Genomic DNA, 14,708 nt, shown 5'->3' on the forward strand with positions numbered 1-14,708 from the left:
TTCAGCTATCAGTTGTCATGTCACTTGGTGGTAAGGTCCTGGAAGCCCTCAATTTGAGAACAAAATCAGGACAAAGAGCAGACTTTTTAGCTTGAGGTTTGAACGGAAAACCCAAGAATGATTCAGGTTTGTCTTGAACTGAGACATCATTTAGTCAGGTTTTGTTGTTTCCAGAAATACAAAAGCACTCAGTTTGAGACTTCTTGAAATGGTTTTCTAGCCCCAAATGTTTCCTCCTAACTGGACGTTATTTTTGCTTTGTAAAAGGCAAAAGGGAACATCCATGCTTATAAAATAAAATAAAACAGTAACAAACTTGTCAAAATAGTGGTTGCTGTCTCTTCACAGTTTCCCCATGTGTTATTCAGCTAGCACTGTTTCCTGGAGGTGTTCTCATCTGGCAGGTAGTTTTGAACCCCTCAAACATCTTTTTCTGTGTAAATTTACTCTTCACAAAAAAATAATAAAAAATAATAATAAGAGAAAAACCTGACTTTAGGATGCACCTGGCAAGCTGGTTTTGGTAGAGATGGGGAGTGCTGGCACCATTGCCAGAGGCAAGGTACTGTCTGCAGTTCTGGTGAAGTGTGAAGAAATGGAACTTCAGTTTGAAAAGCTGCTGAGTGGTAGAGGGACAGACAGTCTTAAGAGGGCATTAAAAGACTTGGTTGCTTTAATGAAATGGAGGTAAGAAAGCAATGTGTCAGCCCTCTGTAGAAACACTCAGGAGGAGCTAATAAGGAAGAGTAATAATTCTTTCCATTACATGATAACGCAGGTTGATATCAAATGTATAGAAACTGCATATTAATAAGCTTAGGCTGGAAAGTTAGAAGAGTTCTATAATTTTTTTAAAAAAAGGGGATTATGGAATAACTTTTTAGCTAGATAGTGGCAACTTTAATTCTTCTAAAGGTGGATTTGGGAGATATGTAGAGGGACTGTAGAGCTGAGAATACAAGGTTGTGAGATTTATCCATGAGCATCTGGTTCCCCGATCCCTACAAGGCAGATGGAAACAATGCCCAGCTGCTGATTCTTGGTCACATCTGTTTGCACAGTATTTATGCAAAAGCAGAGGCTTCCCTGATCTTCAGGACCTCTCCTGATTGCCTGTAGAGGACAAATTTCTTTGCTTGCTTTGGGTGGAGGGGAAAAAAGGTCAGGTCCATACTCCTGTTCTCACTGAAGCCTGAATCTGAAGAGGGTTTACTGGTGCTACTTGTGGAGTCGTGGTCAGCTTGTATTGTCAGGGGGAGCAGGAACTTCTGTGTTCCCCTTCTGTGTGGGGTAGAGCCCACATTTCTTGTGGGTATTTCACCTGTATGGTAGAGTCACCCAGACCTGAAGATACAGCAGGGTCTGGAACACCAGCAGTGCTTGTTGTCTCTCTCTGTGTGGCACATCACACTTGGGACTCCTGACCTGCGTTGTATTTACGGTTTGTTGAGAGTGTGGGGGTGCTCAGGACTTGCAGAAAGCAAATGTTCTTCAAATCTTTTCTGGAACAGGCATTGTGTGGGTTATGCTTTTTCTTGAAGTACCCACCATGTCTGAACTCGAACGCACTCCATGCAAATCAGATCTTCCAGGGTTTGTTTAGTGAGCTTGAACCCTGTGTTTCCCTTGTTTCCCTTTTTGCATGCTATCTTTAACTGATCTGTCACAAAGCATAGCACTAAGTATTACCAGGGCTGTTAGCCTACTGTATGTGAATGCAAATTATTTTTAACAAGTTGACTGTAGGCTGAGAAGGGCTTGGTGTTATGTCTGCATCCAGACTTGGCCTCTTTAGGTTTTGCTGCAAGCTGCCAAAACTTGGCAGAGATTTGCTCAGTGGCCTCCAAATGCCTTTGCTGGATGCCTTGACTTTGGACAATTCATGTTAACTGACTTGTATGCACTCTTATGTTTCATTTTCAGCTTAACATTCTGCATGGGGTTTAACTAAGTATTGCTACCCTGTCATGTTGTATTTTTAGAAAAGGCCTTCTACTGAACAATGACAAGTTTTCCATTTCTGTGATTTCAGAGGGGTCCTTGAGATCTTTGTGCTGTTTATAAAATATCAACAAGCTTTGAACTCCTAGATGGACCCTGAAAACCTGATAAACTACCTTTGTCAGGCCTCTAGTTAATGCTTTCAAAATGCAAAATGCACCCTGCATGCTGAGGTGAGAGAGAAGCAACTGGGAGAGAACAAGTTACGTGGAACCTGTAGAGTAACATCTGACTTAAAGCATATTAAGTCTTCTGTCACACAGAATACTTCTTGGGACTTAATACCAGTCAATAAGTATGTAACTACAGTGTGCCAAGAGAAGGAAAAACATTATGAAACCTCAATGCTTCAGTGGAGATAAAAGGAAAATGAAAATGGAATAACTCTTTCTCTCTCACTCACTCTCTTTTTATTTATTTATTTTTTTAATAAGGTGCTGATATTGTGCAGTGGCTTATGAAGAATCTCAGCATTGAAGATCCAGGTAAGACCACATATTGTGTGTGTCTTTAAACAGTAGATACTATTGTGCTGAAGTCTCAAGTTCCAGTAGAACAACAGTGTTGATTTAAGCATCAAAAGGAAGGGGGAGGGAAAGAGGTTGGAATCAACATCTCGACTAAGTCTAATGGCTTACACTGCAACCCACAGGAGGTACTTTGTGGGAGTCTTAGCCTGTCTGTGAAATCATTGCTACCTAAGAAAGCCTGATTGATTTGAAGCTTGATCCCAAGCTTAGCAAAGAAGTTCATGGATACATGTGATTAAGTGAGCAAACAGAGTGACAGGTCATGATGTGGAGAAAGGTAACCATTGACTTATAGGGCATACTGGCAAAGGATGCCACAGACACCATCATGGGATCAGATGATGGATGCTAATTTATTACAATAGATAGATAAATGGATAATCATCCATAAACAGTGATCAGTCTGTGGGCCCAGTCCAAATAGTTCACTCTTAAAAAAAAGAAAAGAAAAAAAAAATCATTGTTGGCAGAGTTGAGAACTATTGGAAAAAGAGGAAGTAAAATCTGCAGGTCCAGAAGTTTTGTTTCATTCCTTTCCTTTTTCCCCTTTTTCCCCTTTTTCCCCTTTTTCCCCTTTTTCCCCTTTTTCCCCTTTTTCCCCTTTTTCCCCTTTTTCCCATTTTTCCCATTTTTCCCCTTTTTCCGCTTTTTCCCCTTTTTCCCCTTTTTCCCCTTTTTCCCTCTTTTTCCCTCTTTTTCCCTCTTTTTCCCCTTTTCCCCCTTTTCCCCCTTTTCCCCCTTTTCCCCCTTTTCCCCCTTTTCCCCCTTTTCCCCCTTTTCCCCCTTTTCCCCCTTTTCCCCCTTTTCCCCCTTTTCCCCCTTTTCTCCCTTTTCTCCCTTTTCCCCCTTTTCCCCCTTTTCCCCCTTTTCCCCCTTTTCCCCCTTTTCCCCCTTTTCCCCCTTTTCCCCCTTTTCCCCCTTTTCCCCCTTTTCCCCCTTTTCCCCCTTTTCCCCCTTTTCCCCCTTTTCCCCCTTTTCCCCCTTTTCCCCCTTTTCCCCTTCTTCTCTTCTCAAAAAAGTTCAGCATCTCACCTACCAGTTTGTTTCTGCTGCTTACTGTCACCATGTAAAAGCAGAGACAGAGGCAGTGTTTTCTCCCTGTGGGCGTCTGTATCCACACATCCCTCCTCCTGAGTCCATTCAAGTCCCAAATCTGAATTTTACTTGCAGACAGTGGGTCTCTTCTCTGCCTGTGGATACATGAGCAGCAGATGTGTGTTTTGCAGCTCTGGGAAAGTTGATGCAGCTTTGACAGATGACACTGGTTGAAAATCTGTGCAGGTGGATGTCTGTGGTGGTGAAGGCTGCTCTGGCAGTTGTTGGATACACCAACACCATTTCCTCTAACAAATGGCAATGCTCCAGCATCAGGATTTGTCTTTATGAATAAACATGCTGCTAATGACCTGGTACTGCAGGTGTTTGTCAGACTGGATAGAGGCAAGTGGGGCTCACTTATGGAACAATCTTCTTGTCACCTGTGGTGGATGATGAATTTTGAATTGGGAGCTGAACTGGTGTGTGACATTTTGTAAAGATAAAACCAGCAGGTTAAACATTTGAGCAGTATTTCTTCTGTATTGTGAGGGTGATTTCTGCTCTCTTGGTTTGTACAGCTTAGTTGGAAGGTGTGAGGTTGTGATACAGAGAGGTGTGTGTGGCATCACTGGAGCCACTGCTAAAAGCAAAGAAGTCTGCAGTGCTCATCTTCCTGACACATCCCCACTGTTTTCTCTCATTCACAGGGGAAGCAATACACTTGGGAAGTCTCATTGCTGCACAAGGTTATGTCTTTCCAATCTCAGACCATGTCCTTACCTTGAAAGATGATGGGACATTCTATCGTTTTCAGGTTGGTGAGCCCTTTGCCTTCCTTGGGGCCCCCTTCCACTGTCCTGCAATAATACTGCTGAGAGCACCCATCAGGTCTGTGAAGCCTGGGATTGAGGCTGTCTTGGTAGAGGCATTAGGAGGCTATGAAATCCCTTCAAAACGATCTGCTTGTGAATCCCAAATCTTTTCTGCTTTCTAACTCACTGTTTTTACATAAATTAACTGATACGGACTGTGATAATTTTTGATGTGGGATTTCAGTGTTATTGTACTCAGAGCTAAAGCAAAACAGGGGAAAGAAAATTACCTGTCACAGAACTGAGTAGCCACTCTCCTGTGCAAAAAATTTGGAATTGGACATTCAAGCTCTGGCACAGTAGAAAATTCAGATTTTTATCTTCTCTTGGTTACAGATTGGTGTGGGAGGGGGCAAGCTTCAGGTATTGGCTCTTTAGCAGAGCATGTGTAGCCTTGACAGTCACTTGAGCTGGGATATCTCTACAACTCAGTGTCCCTGTGCCTCCAGATGTGCAGAATTTTCAAAGCCTCCTGAGACTGAGTTCCATGCCCTTTCCAAACTCTGCTGCTGTCAGCTTCCCAGATGCTTGTGCTACAACAACTCCTTTTGGACAGATTGTATAAACTTGAGAAGAAGCAGTTCAGAGCTGGAGTACTACTGCCTAATTCTGCTTCCTGAATTTGTTTTTTCCTGTTACATGGTACCAGCCAATTCCCTTATCCTTCTTGTGACGTCTCTTCTGTTCATACTCCTGTTCCTCCTTTACATTTTTTCTCTCTTTTTATTATTTTATTTTTAAATCTTGTTCTCCTCTCTGCATCTGATGTTGCTGCTGCTCATTCTCAGTGTCCTGTTGCTTACCTGGGGTTGTGTTGCCATACAAGACCGATGGCACAGTGACCAAAGAAGCCCAAGGGATCACAGACCTCCCCTTACCTCATCCCACCTTCTGGTTACCCAGCATCATTCAGATGGAGATTTTGCTTAACAGTTCCCTTCCTTTTCTGAAAGTACTGCACTTCCTTTTCATGCAAGACTTGACAAAACCAGGTGTAATACTGACTTCCCATTGAGTCGTATTTTTCTCTGTTTTGAAAGAATAATGCCATGAGAAGTTGTCCTGTGAAACTTTCAGGAGCTAGATTTCAATACAGTTTAATTTCTTCTCCTTAGTTTAAGCCAGTGAAAACCACATCACAAAATTGTCATGAATGCTTACTGACTTTTCTTTCCCTTCCATTTTCCTAAAAATTTTCACTTATTTTTTTTGCTTATTGTCATTCCTGCAGCAGTTGTCCTTGGACACTTTTTGTCTCTTCTTGCTACTTTCTGTGTCAGTATCAGTACCTCATCACCTTGTGAAGTTCATAAAACATTGAGATTTATTGAACGCTGCACTGTTTGATCCCTCTGTTTTCTCCCTGTACTTGGGTGCAAGGAATAGGCTCTGTGTGTGTAAGGTCCTACACCTATTTGTGGCATTACATCACTAAAATGAAACAGTGTTCTGTAATTTGTGGGATCACAGGACATGATTTGTCATTCATGTTAAAACTGAAATACAGCCACATATCTTGTAATTAATTATAGCAACCACAGTATGTAGATCTGGATAGAAAACAAAAGCAGTAAGCTTAGCAGGACTTCTCCTTTCAGAACAACTCTAACCATCTGAGTTTTGACCTGTACCATCTGTTATATTGAAAAAGTAAATTGTTTTGTAGGCTGCCAACCACACTGGTAGCTACTCCAGAAAAATAAGTGGTGCGTAGTATATATAGAGACCATGAGCTTTCTTATGTTCTTAAAAAGAATTAAAAAAGAATTAAAAGAAAAAAAAAAAAAAAGAAAAAGATTCAGGGTGCCTGTGAATTCATGAGGAAAGAGGTCTGCATCCAGATGACATGGCAGCAGTGTGTAAAATGTCTTCAGGATACTGGACATTTTCCTCAAGAGATGCTCATATTACAGCTTCTCTATTTACCTATTTAAAGATGATACCTTCCTCCAGAAGCTTCCTCACTTCTACTGAGATCTTTAGCAGTGGTTCCCTTGAGGCCAGAGACTGGACCTTTGTGATTCTTCTTTTTGTACTTGTGATGGTTTTTTGCATCCAAATTGTTCTTTGTCTCTGAAGTGACAGAAATGTGTATGTTGTTTCTTAGGCACCGTACTTTTGGCCTTCTAACTGCTGGGAACCAGAAAACACAGATTATGGTGAGACTATAATTATTTCACTGTAGAAAGTTAAAATAGAGAATTTGTGATGGAAAAGTTTGACATTACCATTACTACTGGTGGCTAAAACCCTTCATCAGCAGAGTTCCTGGTCAGACTGAAGTGTCAGAGGCAGATGTGTGCTCATCTCAAATACAATGAAGTAAAATCTCCAGGTATCTCAAGTCCATGGACCTGTAACCATCAAGTTCAGTGGGGCCAGAATTTTATCTGCTTTTACTTTCATTCTCCCGTAGCTGTGTTTGTATCATCAGGATTTATGAAAGTGGAATACTGCTCCTTGGGAATCTTAAATAATACCAGTATTGCTTTTGTGGGGGAACTCTGGGCTGGAGCTGAATCTGATATGACAATCAATAAAAATTTACCTCATCTGGGCACTCATCTGGCTGATCAATAAACCAGTATATAAATGAAGTCAACCCATAATTAAAGTTCTCTGATATATGATATCAGACTTATTTTTCCCATTTTTTTAAGATTACCAGGCAATAGGTAGTAAAAAAAGAGAGGACTGAGCATGGTTTATGGGCTAATAAATGGCAACATGGTGTGTTAAACATGTGAATGCCTGCAGACAGTGATAATACATAAAGAAAATATGTCAGTGTTGTTATCTTTAGCTGTCTGCATGCAATATTGCTGTCTCTTCCAGACCTGCTCTTCTTTTACACTTAAATCATGAAATCAGTTGTTGCATCCTGGTGAAGCATTGAAAGAGGAAGTGAATCCTCTGCGTGCTCATAAAACAGGAGCTTCTGGAAATCCTTCTTTTGAAATATCTCATAATCTAAGATGAGTTTAGAGCTCCTCCCTGAATAGCCACTTTCTTGGGGTTTGGGTGGTTTTTTTCATTTCTGGGGTAAAATTACTTACCATGATGGATTCTGGCAATCGTTTGCTGGGGTGGAGAAGTAGCCTGCAATGCTGTCATGTGGTAGTCCATTGGCAGCCTTCATCTGCAGGGAGCTAGAACAGGCTTATGGCTTTATTCCAATGTGGGAGGACCTTGTTAGGAGAAAACATGATGCTAATCATTATATGCAAAATTATTTCCAGAATTTACAGTCACTCTTTATAATTGTCTGATCTGGGCTAGTTATGTATTCTTTAAATATCAGAATAACAATCTGAAGAGGTGGAGTTTTTTTTTTCCTATTGTATCTGATAAATTACTGGTTTCACAGTCAGATTATTGTGCTGGTAGGGCATTGAGTGGAACAGTGCACCTCAAAATAAAGCCCTATATGAGCTGACCCACAGCTGTACAAACTGCAACTGTATTAGCTCTGAGCCCAGTAGTGACAGATTTTCTTCTGTCCCAGAAATCTCTAACATATGCTTATAATCAGTCTTTGCATATCAGAGGTCTGTACATATGGAGTCTTCCCAGGAATTAATCCCAAACTAGCAGTTGATGCAAAGAAAACTGAAATCCCAGCAGCACTTCATACTTTTTTTCTTTGCATGAATCCCACTCACAGGACAGGACCTAACTTGCCAGTGGCAGGTCACTGCCTAGCATGAAGAAATACTGTAAGATGACTCTCACTTTATTTGGTGTTGTAAATGGCTTACAGATGAAACTGCCCTTGAGATGTATAAATACAAATATACATAAAGGGATCAGTGCTTGTTTCCATGCATAATGTTGGCTCATTGTATGAATGTTAGAATAACAGGAAGAGCATAGAATAGAATTACAGGAGAAGCACTGTTTCTGTTCATGTATTTTCAATAGAAGAGTAGGTTTCTAAAGAAAAACACCCACAAGGGCCTCAAAAAACTGTATCTACCAGCAAATAAACCCCCATGGTTTTCAAAGAAAGCCTGAAATTTTCTGAAAAAGGTTTATTGCAATTTTCTGCAGGTGATACTTTGCTTTTGCCATGCTCTGCTTTGGTATGTGGTTGGACAATAAATACCTGTCCCCACAGCATGGGAGAGGACAAAGCACAAGGAAGCTATAAAATTTATGTCTAGATTAATTCCAAAATGAGAGCACTGAACATTTATTATGTAGTCTAGTCCTGACTGTATACCCATGGCGTGCTGAGGATCTTGTGTTTCAGCCTGTAACAGAAATGGGGTGACCTAGCAAGTCCATCTGAGGCTTTTCTAGAAGGTAGCCTTGGCTGGTTTGGTGCTGTGCACTGGGATCATCTTGACCACATCAGTTTCTGCAGTGTCTACCTATGGTAAAATGGGAGAAGGCTTTTCTTAACCTTTCAAAATGTGTAGGTAGAGCCTATAAAAAATGCTCAGATCAAAGCTTTGTGACTTGGCCCATGTTTCTGTTTTCATTTCAATAGCCTTTATTCTATTTTATTTTTTATTTTAACAAAAGGGAAAAAGAAGTGCAGGGCTACTCACTTTGTCAGGCGTAATCCCAAAGTGCTGAGTGGAATAGGTTGCTAATGCTACATCTTTTACCAGCCCCAGAAGCAATTTTGCCTTTCTCAGACATCTCGTTAGGCCCTGGCATCTGCTCTCAGCACTTTTAAATGAGATGTCCCAGATGTTTAAGACCTCTGAGATTACTAGTGGGTAGTGTCAGATGGGTTATTCAGCCCTCTTATTCCCTGGCTCCTGTTGGTTTCTGATGCGAATGAACAGTGCATGGACCACTTTTTTCTTTTTTTTTTTTACTTTTTTTTTTTTTTCTTTTTTTTTAGAGATCTAGTACTAATAATCTGCCTATAATTGATTTCCATTCTGTTTCTCCCCTTAGCCATCTATCTCTGCAAACGGACCATGCAGAACAAAGCGAGGCTGGAGCTGGCAGATTATGAAGCCGTAGGTACACTGCTCCTGGAGATTAGAGCTGGGGATGTGGGAGAGCTTTGCTTGCCAGTTGAATGCTCTCATTTTGGGCTCTGCAGAAGGTAGAGGCAACATTAGGAATGTGACTGGGGAACGTCCCTGTCTTCGCAGTGCCTCAGATTAAAGCATCTGCTGTATAGCCAGTCCTCCAAGATTGGGGAAATTACACAGAAGTTTGCCTTGGTTTTGTCTTTCCAGTTAACAATTCCTGGTTTATTTAGCAGATGTTAACACATGATGGATTTTCAGGTGCGTTGTTGGGTAATTAAATTGCTGACGACTCATCTGGTTCCCAAAGTTTTCAGATATTAGCTTGGACTGTTTTCAATATGCCACATAAAAACCCTGTTGCTCAAGCTTATTTGGAGTGCATCTTCTGTTACGAAATTATGGTTGATAAAATATCCCAAACCTTGACTTCAGATTGTGTAGGGTTTGGGTGGAGAGGAGTGGGAAGGTAGAGGAAAGAAAGGGAGGGTTGGTATGAATTTCTTTGAATACCAGCACTGTAATGTTCTGATCAGCTGAACATTTCTGTCTGTCCTACTGACTTTTTTTTTTTTCATTTGCTGGCTCAACACTGTAAGAGCTGAATTTCAAATGCAGAGTTCTTTGTTAGAGAGTTTGTTCACAGAGTTAGTTCTAGTGGGCTTTTGTGTTCATGTTTATTACAATGAAAACATTTATACTGCATATATATTAGGGATTTTTTTTCCTAGAAGGGACCTTTTACTTCTTCCTGCGCTTTTATAGTTTGGGACTTCTGTGCACAGGCAAATATACACCTGTCATTTGTTGTTTTCAGGGAAGAGCATGCAAAAATGGCTATTTATCTAGTCCACCCTGGAAATAAATTCCCAAGAGTTCTAATCTTGAAGTAAACGCATAAAGGAAGGAATGTAATAATCTGCATGCACTTGCACATCCTTTTGCTGAGTTTTCTCTTCTGCATATTGTTGATTTCATTATTAAACCATTAAAATTGCTCACAGCCAACCAATTAACTGCAAGTATTCTAAAGATCCAGCATAAAGCAACAAAAGGCTGTTGAGTGGCTCACCCACTCCCACACACATGCAGCAAGGCTCTACCTAAGTACTTTTTGCACATCCCTGTCTACTGAGGGTAGCAATGCTCCAGTGATGGCAAATAATTAGATCTTGGCAGTGTCTCATTTTTCTTGTGAATATTGCATTGCACAATTAGGGATTGCTTTTGCATTCAGACTTTGCTCTCTTAATTAGAGACAATCAGATAAGGACTGTTCCCAGTTATTATGGAAGGGGAAGCAGATCCAACAATGGAGACGTAAGCCAAGCACAAGTGAGAGAAACAGGTTTGCAGCACTGGGAAGAAGCCCTGTATATTTAGCACACATTTTTGGAAGTCTAATATGAGAATGCTTTTCTGTAGACATTAGCACTGACCTGGAGTTTCCAAGGAGCATCTCTGCAAAGCATCCCAGGGTTCTGCTTACAGCCTTCATAAGCAGTGTGTGTGTGTCCCTTCCCATTTATACTGTTAGAGCAGGGTTAAGCTTGCATAATTTCATTAGATTTTGTTTATAATTGGTAAGCATGGTTCAAATATCTCTTCAGCTGGTGGTGTTTCATTGGCTTCAGCATATTTACTCCAGAGGGCACATTTGAACATAATTTAAAACAATTAAAAAATATGATTATAAAAAAAATTTAAAAATTAAAAATTAATTTAAAATAAAAAAAAATTGTTTTTGCAGATAATTAGAAGTAGTTCTTCCTTGTCGATTCTGTCAAGGGAATCATCACAAGTTCAGCACAACTGTAAATAATTTGCTTAACTGTTTTCTTCCATGTATATGGACTGAAAACCTTACATGGGCTTGGTAACAGGGCCAACCTTTATGCCTTGTGTTATACAAGAGTTTAAAGTCAATGTGAAGATTTCTTCTAGCATTGAATTGCATGTTCCTAAGCACCTGCTTGAAATAAAAGGAACAGGTATAAAAAGAACAGCAGCAGCAGTAGTAGTGTTCAGTTTCAGTGAAAATTTGCAAGAGTGGAACCAGATGTAATGGAGAAGATTATCAGGTTACTGCTCTTGTAGGCCTCCTTGTCAAGGTGTGTGTGGATATGGGACTTTGGGGTTCCATTTGAGCTTGAAATTCTGACCCATGTCCCAAGTTTGGCTTTGAGCTGTGCTGAAGTCACATCCACCTCCAAATGTCCAGATTGTCAGACTCCCTGTAAAAGGTCTGATCAAAAGCTGTAACTTCAGATGCAGAGCAAGGCTGCATCTGGACCCAGTCTTTGCAGTTTGGGGTGTTCGTTGCTCAGACAAAAAACCTGCTTCCTTTTATGGATCATCCTGGCAATCCTCAGCTTTCAGTGCTTTGCAGCTGCTTACTGCTCCCAGTTGTGACCAGGTCTGAGCAAAGCAAGAGTTGCTCAGGGCTTGCACCTTAGCAGAAGCCTGAAGAGAAGAGAGAGGAGGGAGGAGGAAGGAAAAGGGAGGATGAGAGGGAAATGTGCAAGTGGCAGCCATCTGCTCTCAGAAATGAAAGTGATCAGCTTCACAGAGCTTCTCAGTGTTACTTTTTGGGAACAAGTCCATCCTTATTTTCATAGCAGAGCTCAGGCTGTCTTTATCACACTCCATTACTACTCCTTGACAGGGCAGCTATGGGGCTGCAGCCCAAAACTAGGATGTTACAGCCTTGCTTTGCCTGCAGCATATCAATACAGACTTCTGTGTCTTGAGCTTTCTAGCTAAAAAAAAAAAAAAAGTACTAAAATAACCACCTGTCATTCTAACTATGCTCTGTAGCAGTTGTTAAAATTGCAGGGTTCAGTTGTTCTTACCATTTTCATCTTTTGTCAGGAAAACTTAGCAAGACTTCAAAGAGCATTTGCAAGGAAGTGGGAATTCATCTTCATGCAAGCTGAGGCTCAAGTGAAGTGAGTAATCCTGGAGTACTGAATGGCACCAATGAGTTGTGAGTAATCCTGGAGTACTGAATGGCACCAATGATTTGAGCTGAGGGGAAGGGAATTCAGTACAGATAAAATTTCTTTGTCAGAATCTTCACTGCCACTAAACTCATAAGGTGTTGGTGAATTTTAAACCCTGGCAGGCTAGAAACAATGGAGAGCCAATTCTAAAGGTTATAAAGAGCCAATTCTAAAGGTTTGTGCCAGAGTCCAAAAGATGTTTTTAATTGTCTGTACTTGGAAATAATGGTCAAGAGCTCCTGAGTCTGGATTCCAGACCATGGGAATTTAGGCAATTCTCTTGCCCATTCTGCTCCTGCTTTTGGGTGATGGGTTTTGTTTTGTATAAAGGGAAAGAACAGGGCTTTGTCATTTGTCTGTATTACTCTAAGCTTCTGAAGTCTCTTAATGTTCTGAGCACATTTTCATTATTGCTGCAAAACGGGCATCGTCCAGCGTTTGTAATCTGGTGTCTAGAAACCAGTGCCTACAACCCTACGTGTTCATTTTGTGCTTGTAATTGTCAGCTATAGGAAGGAAAGGGTGAAGATGGTGCATGAGAACACCAATGCTGACACCTTGTACCACTAGAAGGATCTTGCACTTTCAGCATTAGATGTTAGAAAGTTAAGGAACATAATTTCTTGAGGGTGTGGCTGAGGTAAATGTCTCTATCTTTGATTAAGTCTTTGGAATTTTGATTAATTCTTTGCTTAATAGCTTTGTAATTATGCACTATTTAAGTATATGGTAATTATCCTTTAATTTACAAGATAATTATGGGATTTTTTTCCGACCAGAATACCAGTGTTCTGTTTGGAAGAGAAAATTAGAAGTTAAGATAGCAATTGTAATTTCAGTTACTTAAAGGTTTACTGCTGAGATGAAACAACAAATAAAAAAATTAAAAAGGGTTCTCCATTCTATCCACAGCATACCATTATTACCTAAAAAAAATTATATATATACCAGATTTTTGAGGTGATTGCTGCTTTTATTCATCCTTTCTCCATTCAGTTTTCTTTGAAAAGTAAGCATGGGCTGACTAACATCAACTTTCTTGGCTGACTTCTTTCAGCTTCTTGGTTCCCAGCTCATGTGATGGTTCAGTCTTCAGGTTTCCAGCAAGGCAGGGCTGGAATTTACAGTGCAGTTCACAGCTCTGAATTAACTAAAAAGGAAAACAAATGAGAAATATGTGAAAATATTACTCCTGCTTATCAAGTTCTGCTCTGCCTTCCACATCTTTGTTTGCACACAGGATTTCCATTGCTCTAATGCTTGAAAACTGCAGCCACAGAGCATCTAATTATGTTGTGCTTCATAGTTTAAAATGTGAAATACTGAGATATCAGTGGGTTTCGGGGACAGGAACCAAGAACCTTAGTTTAGCACAAAACACCCGTGAAGGCAATTCATGGAGCCTCAGTTCTTGTGTGCTGTGGGGCTGGCAGAAGACTTCAGCTTCTCCTTTGTCCAAGGCACAAAGGGCTCACTCAGAAAAAGGAGTTTTGGGCTGGATGTCTGTGTTTTCTCCCCAGTGCAGAACTGTGATTGCTCTCTGTCAGTGCTCTCTTTGTGTGTGACAGAGGTGGTGCAGGGCTGGTTTCTCATCTCAGCTTTGCAGGGAGCATATTTAGAAAGTGATACTGAACTGTGGAGGACTCGGGCTTTTTGTGGGGAGGGGTGTTCAGAAGCTTCAGTGTCAGTCCCCTGTTTCCCAGTCCCTTTTCTAGCACAGACTTTCCCAAGGACCAATGCCCCTCGAAAAGAAAAAACAGAGAAGGAAGAATCTGCTTCTCAGAAGTCCCAGAAGTGTTTTTTTTTTCTCACTGCTTTGATTTTCCCAGGTGGCAGCAATGCAGAAACCCAGCAGAGGGATGCTGTTGGCTTTCCAATGCTTCCCTGGAGGCAAAGGCTGTTCCTCACCCAGGCTCTCTACAGGGTAGATCTGGCAAACCCAGGGGGTCTTTACTGTGTTCACATGTAGAGCTGAGCCTGAGTGAGGCACCAAGAGGGAATTGCTCAATGCTGAAATTATCAAGTTCCAGCTGCCTGCTGGCCCAGCCATGTCCCTGGTGGGTGAGTGCTGGGTGGCCTGGTGGGCTGTGCAGCTTGCTCTGCTCTGGTTGCCCATGCTTTTCAGCCATCACTGAGGTGGGGGAAGGTTGACAGCCTTAAGGATGGTGGCCCCAAGCACTGCCCATCCTGTTGCTGCTGGGAACGCTTGGGATGGACGCCCCTTCCCAGTCCTTGCTTGTGCCAGGTCCAGTTCTGGGCCCCTCAGTTCAGGGA

At 41.3% G+C, this 14,708-nt stretch overlaps 1 protein-coding gene across 6 annotated transcripts in view; it reads left to right on the plus strand.

Moving 5' to 3' along the window:
* Positions 1-14,708, plus strand: part of RGS6 (regulator of G protein signaling 6) — a 260,455-nt gene that overhangs the window by 187,780 nt on the left and 57,967 nt on the right. For all 6 annotated transcript variants that reach the window (XR_011726030.1, XM_071744548.1, XM_071744551.1 and 3 more), the window contains 5 exons: positions 2,436-2,486; positions 4,277-4,383; positions 6,549-6,600; positions 9,353-9,417; positions 12,304-12,380. Coding sequence is in view for 5 of the 6 variants with exons in the window: in XM_071744548.1 (XP_071600649.1) it covers positions 2,436-2,486; positions 4,277-4,383; positions 6,549-6,600; positions 9,353-9,417; positions 12,304-12,380 (352 nt within the window). In the remaining variant the exon portion in view is untranslated. The remainder of the gene's footprint in view (positions 1-2,435; positions 2,487-4,276; positions 4,384-6,548; positions 6,601-9,352; positions 9,418-12,303; positions 12,381-14,708) is intronic.

The sequence above is a fragment of the Heliangelus exortis genome, chromosome 5 (genome assembly GCF_036169615.1).
Source record: "Heliangelus exortis chromosome 5, bHelExo1.hap1, whole genome shotgun sequence".
Lineage (NCBI taxonomy): Eukaryota > Metazoa > Chordata > Aves > Apodiformes > Trochilidae > Heliangelus > Heliangelus exortis.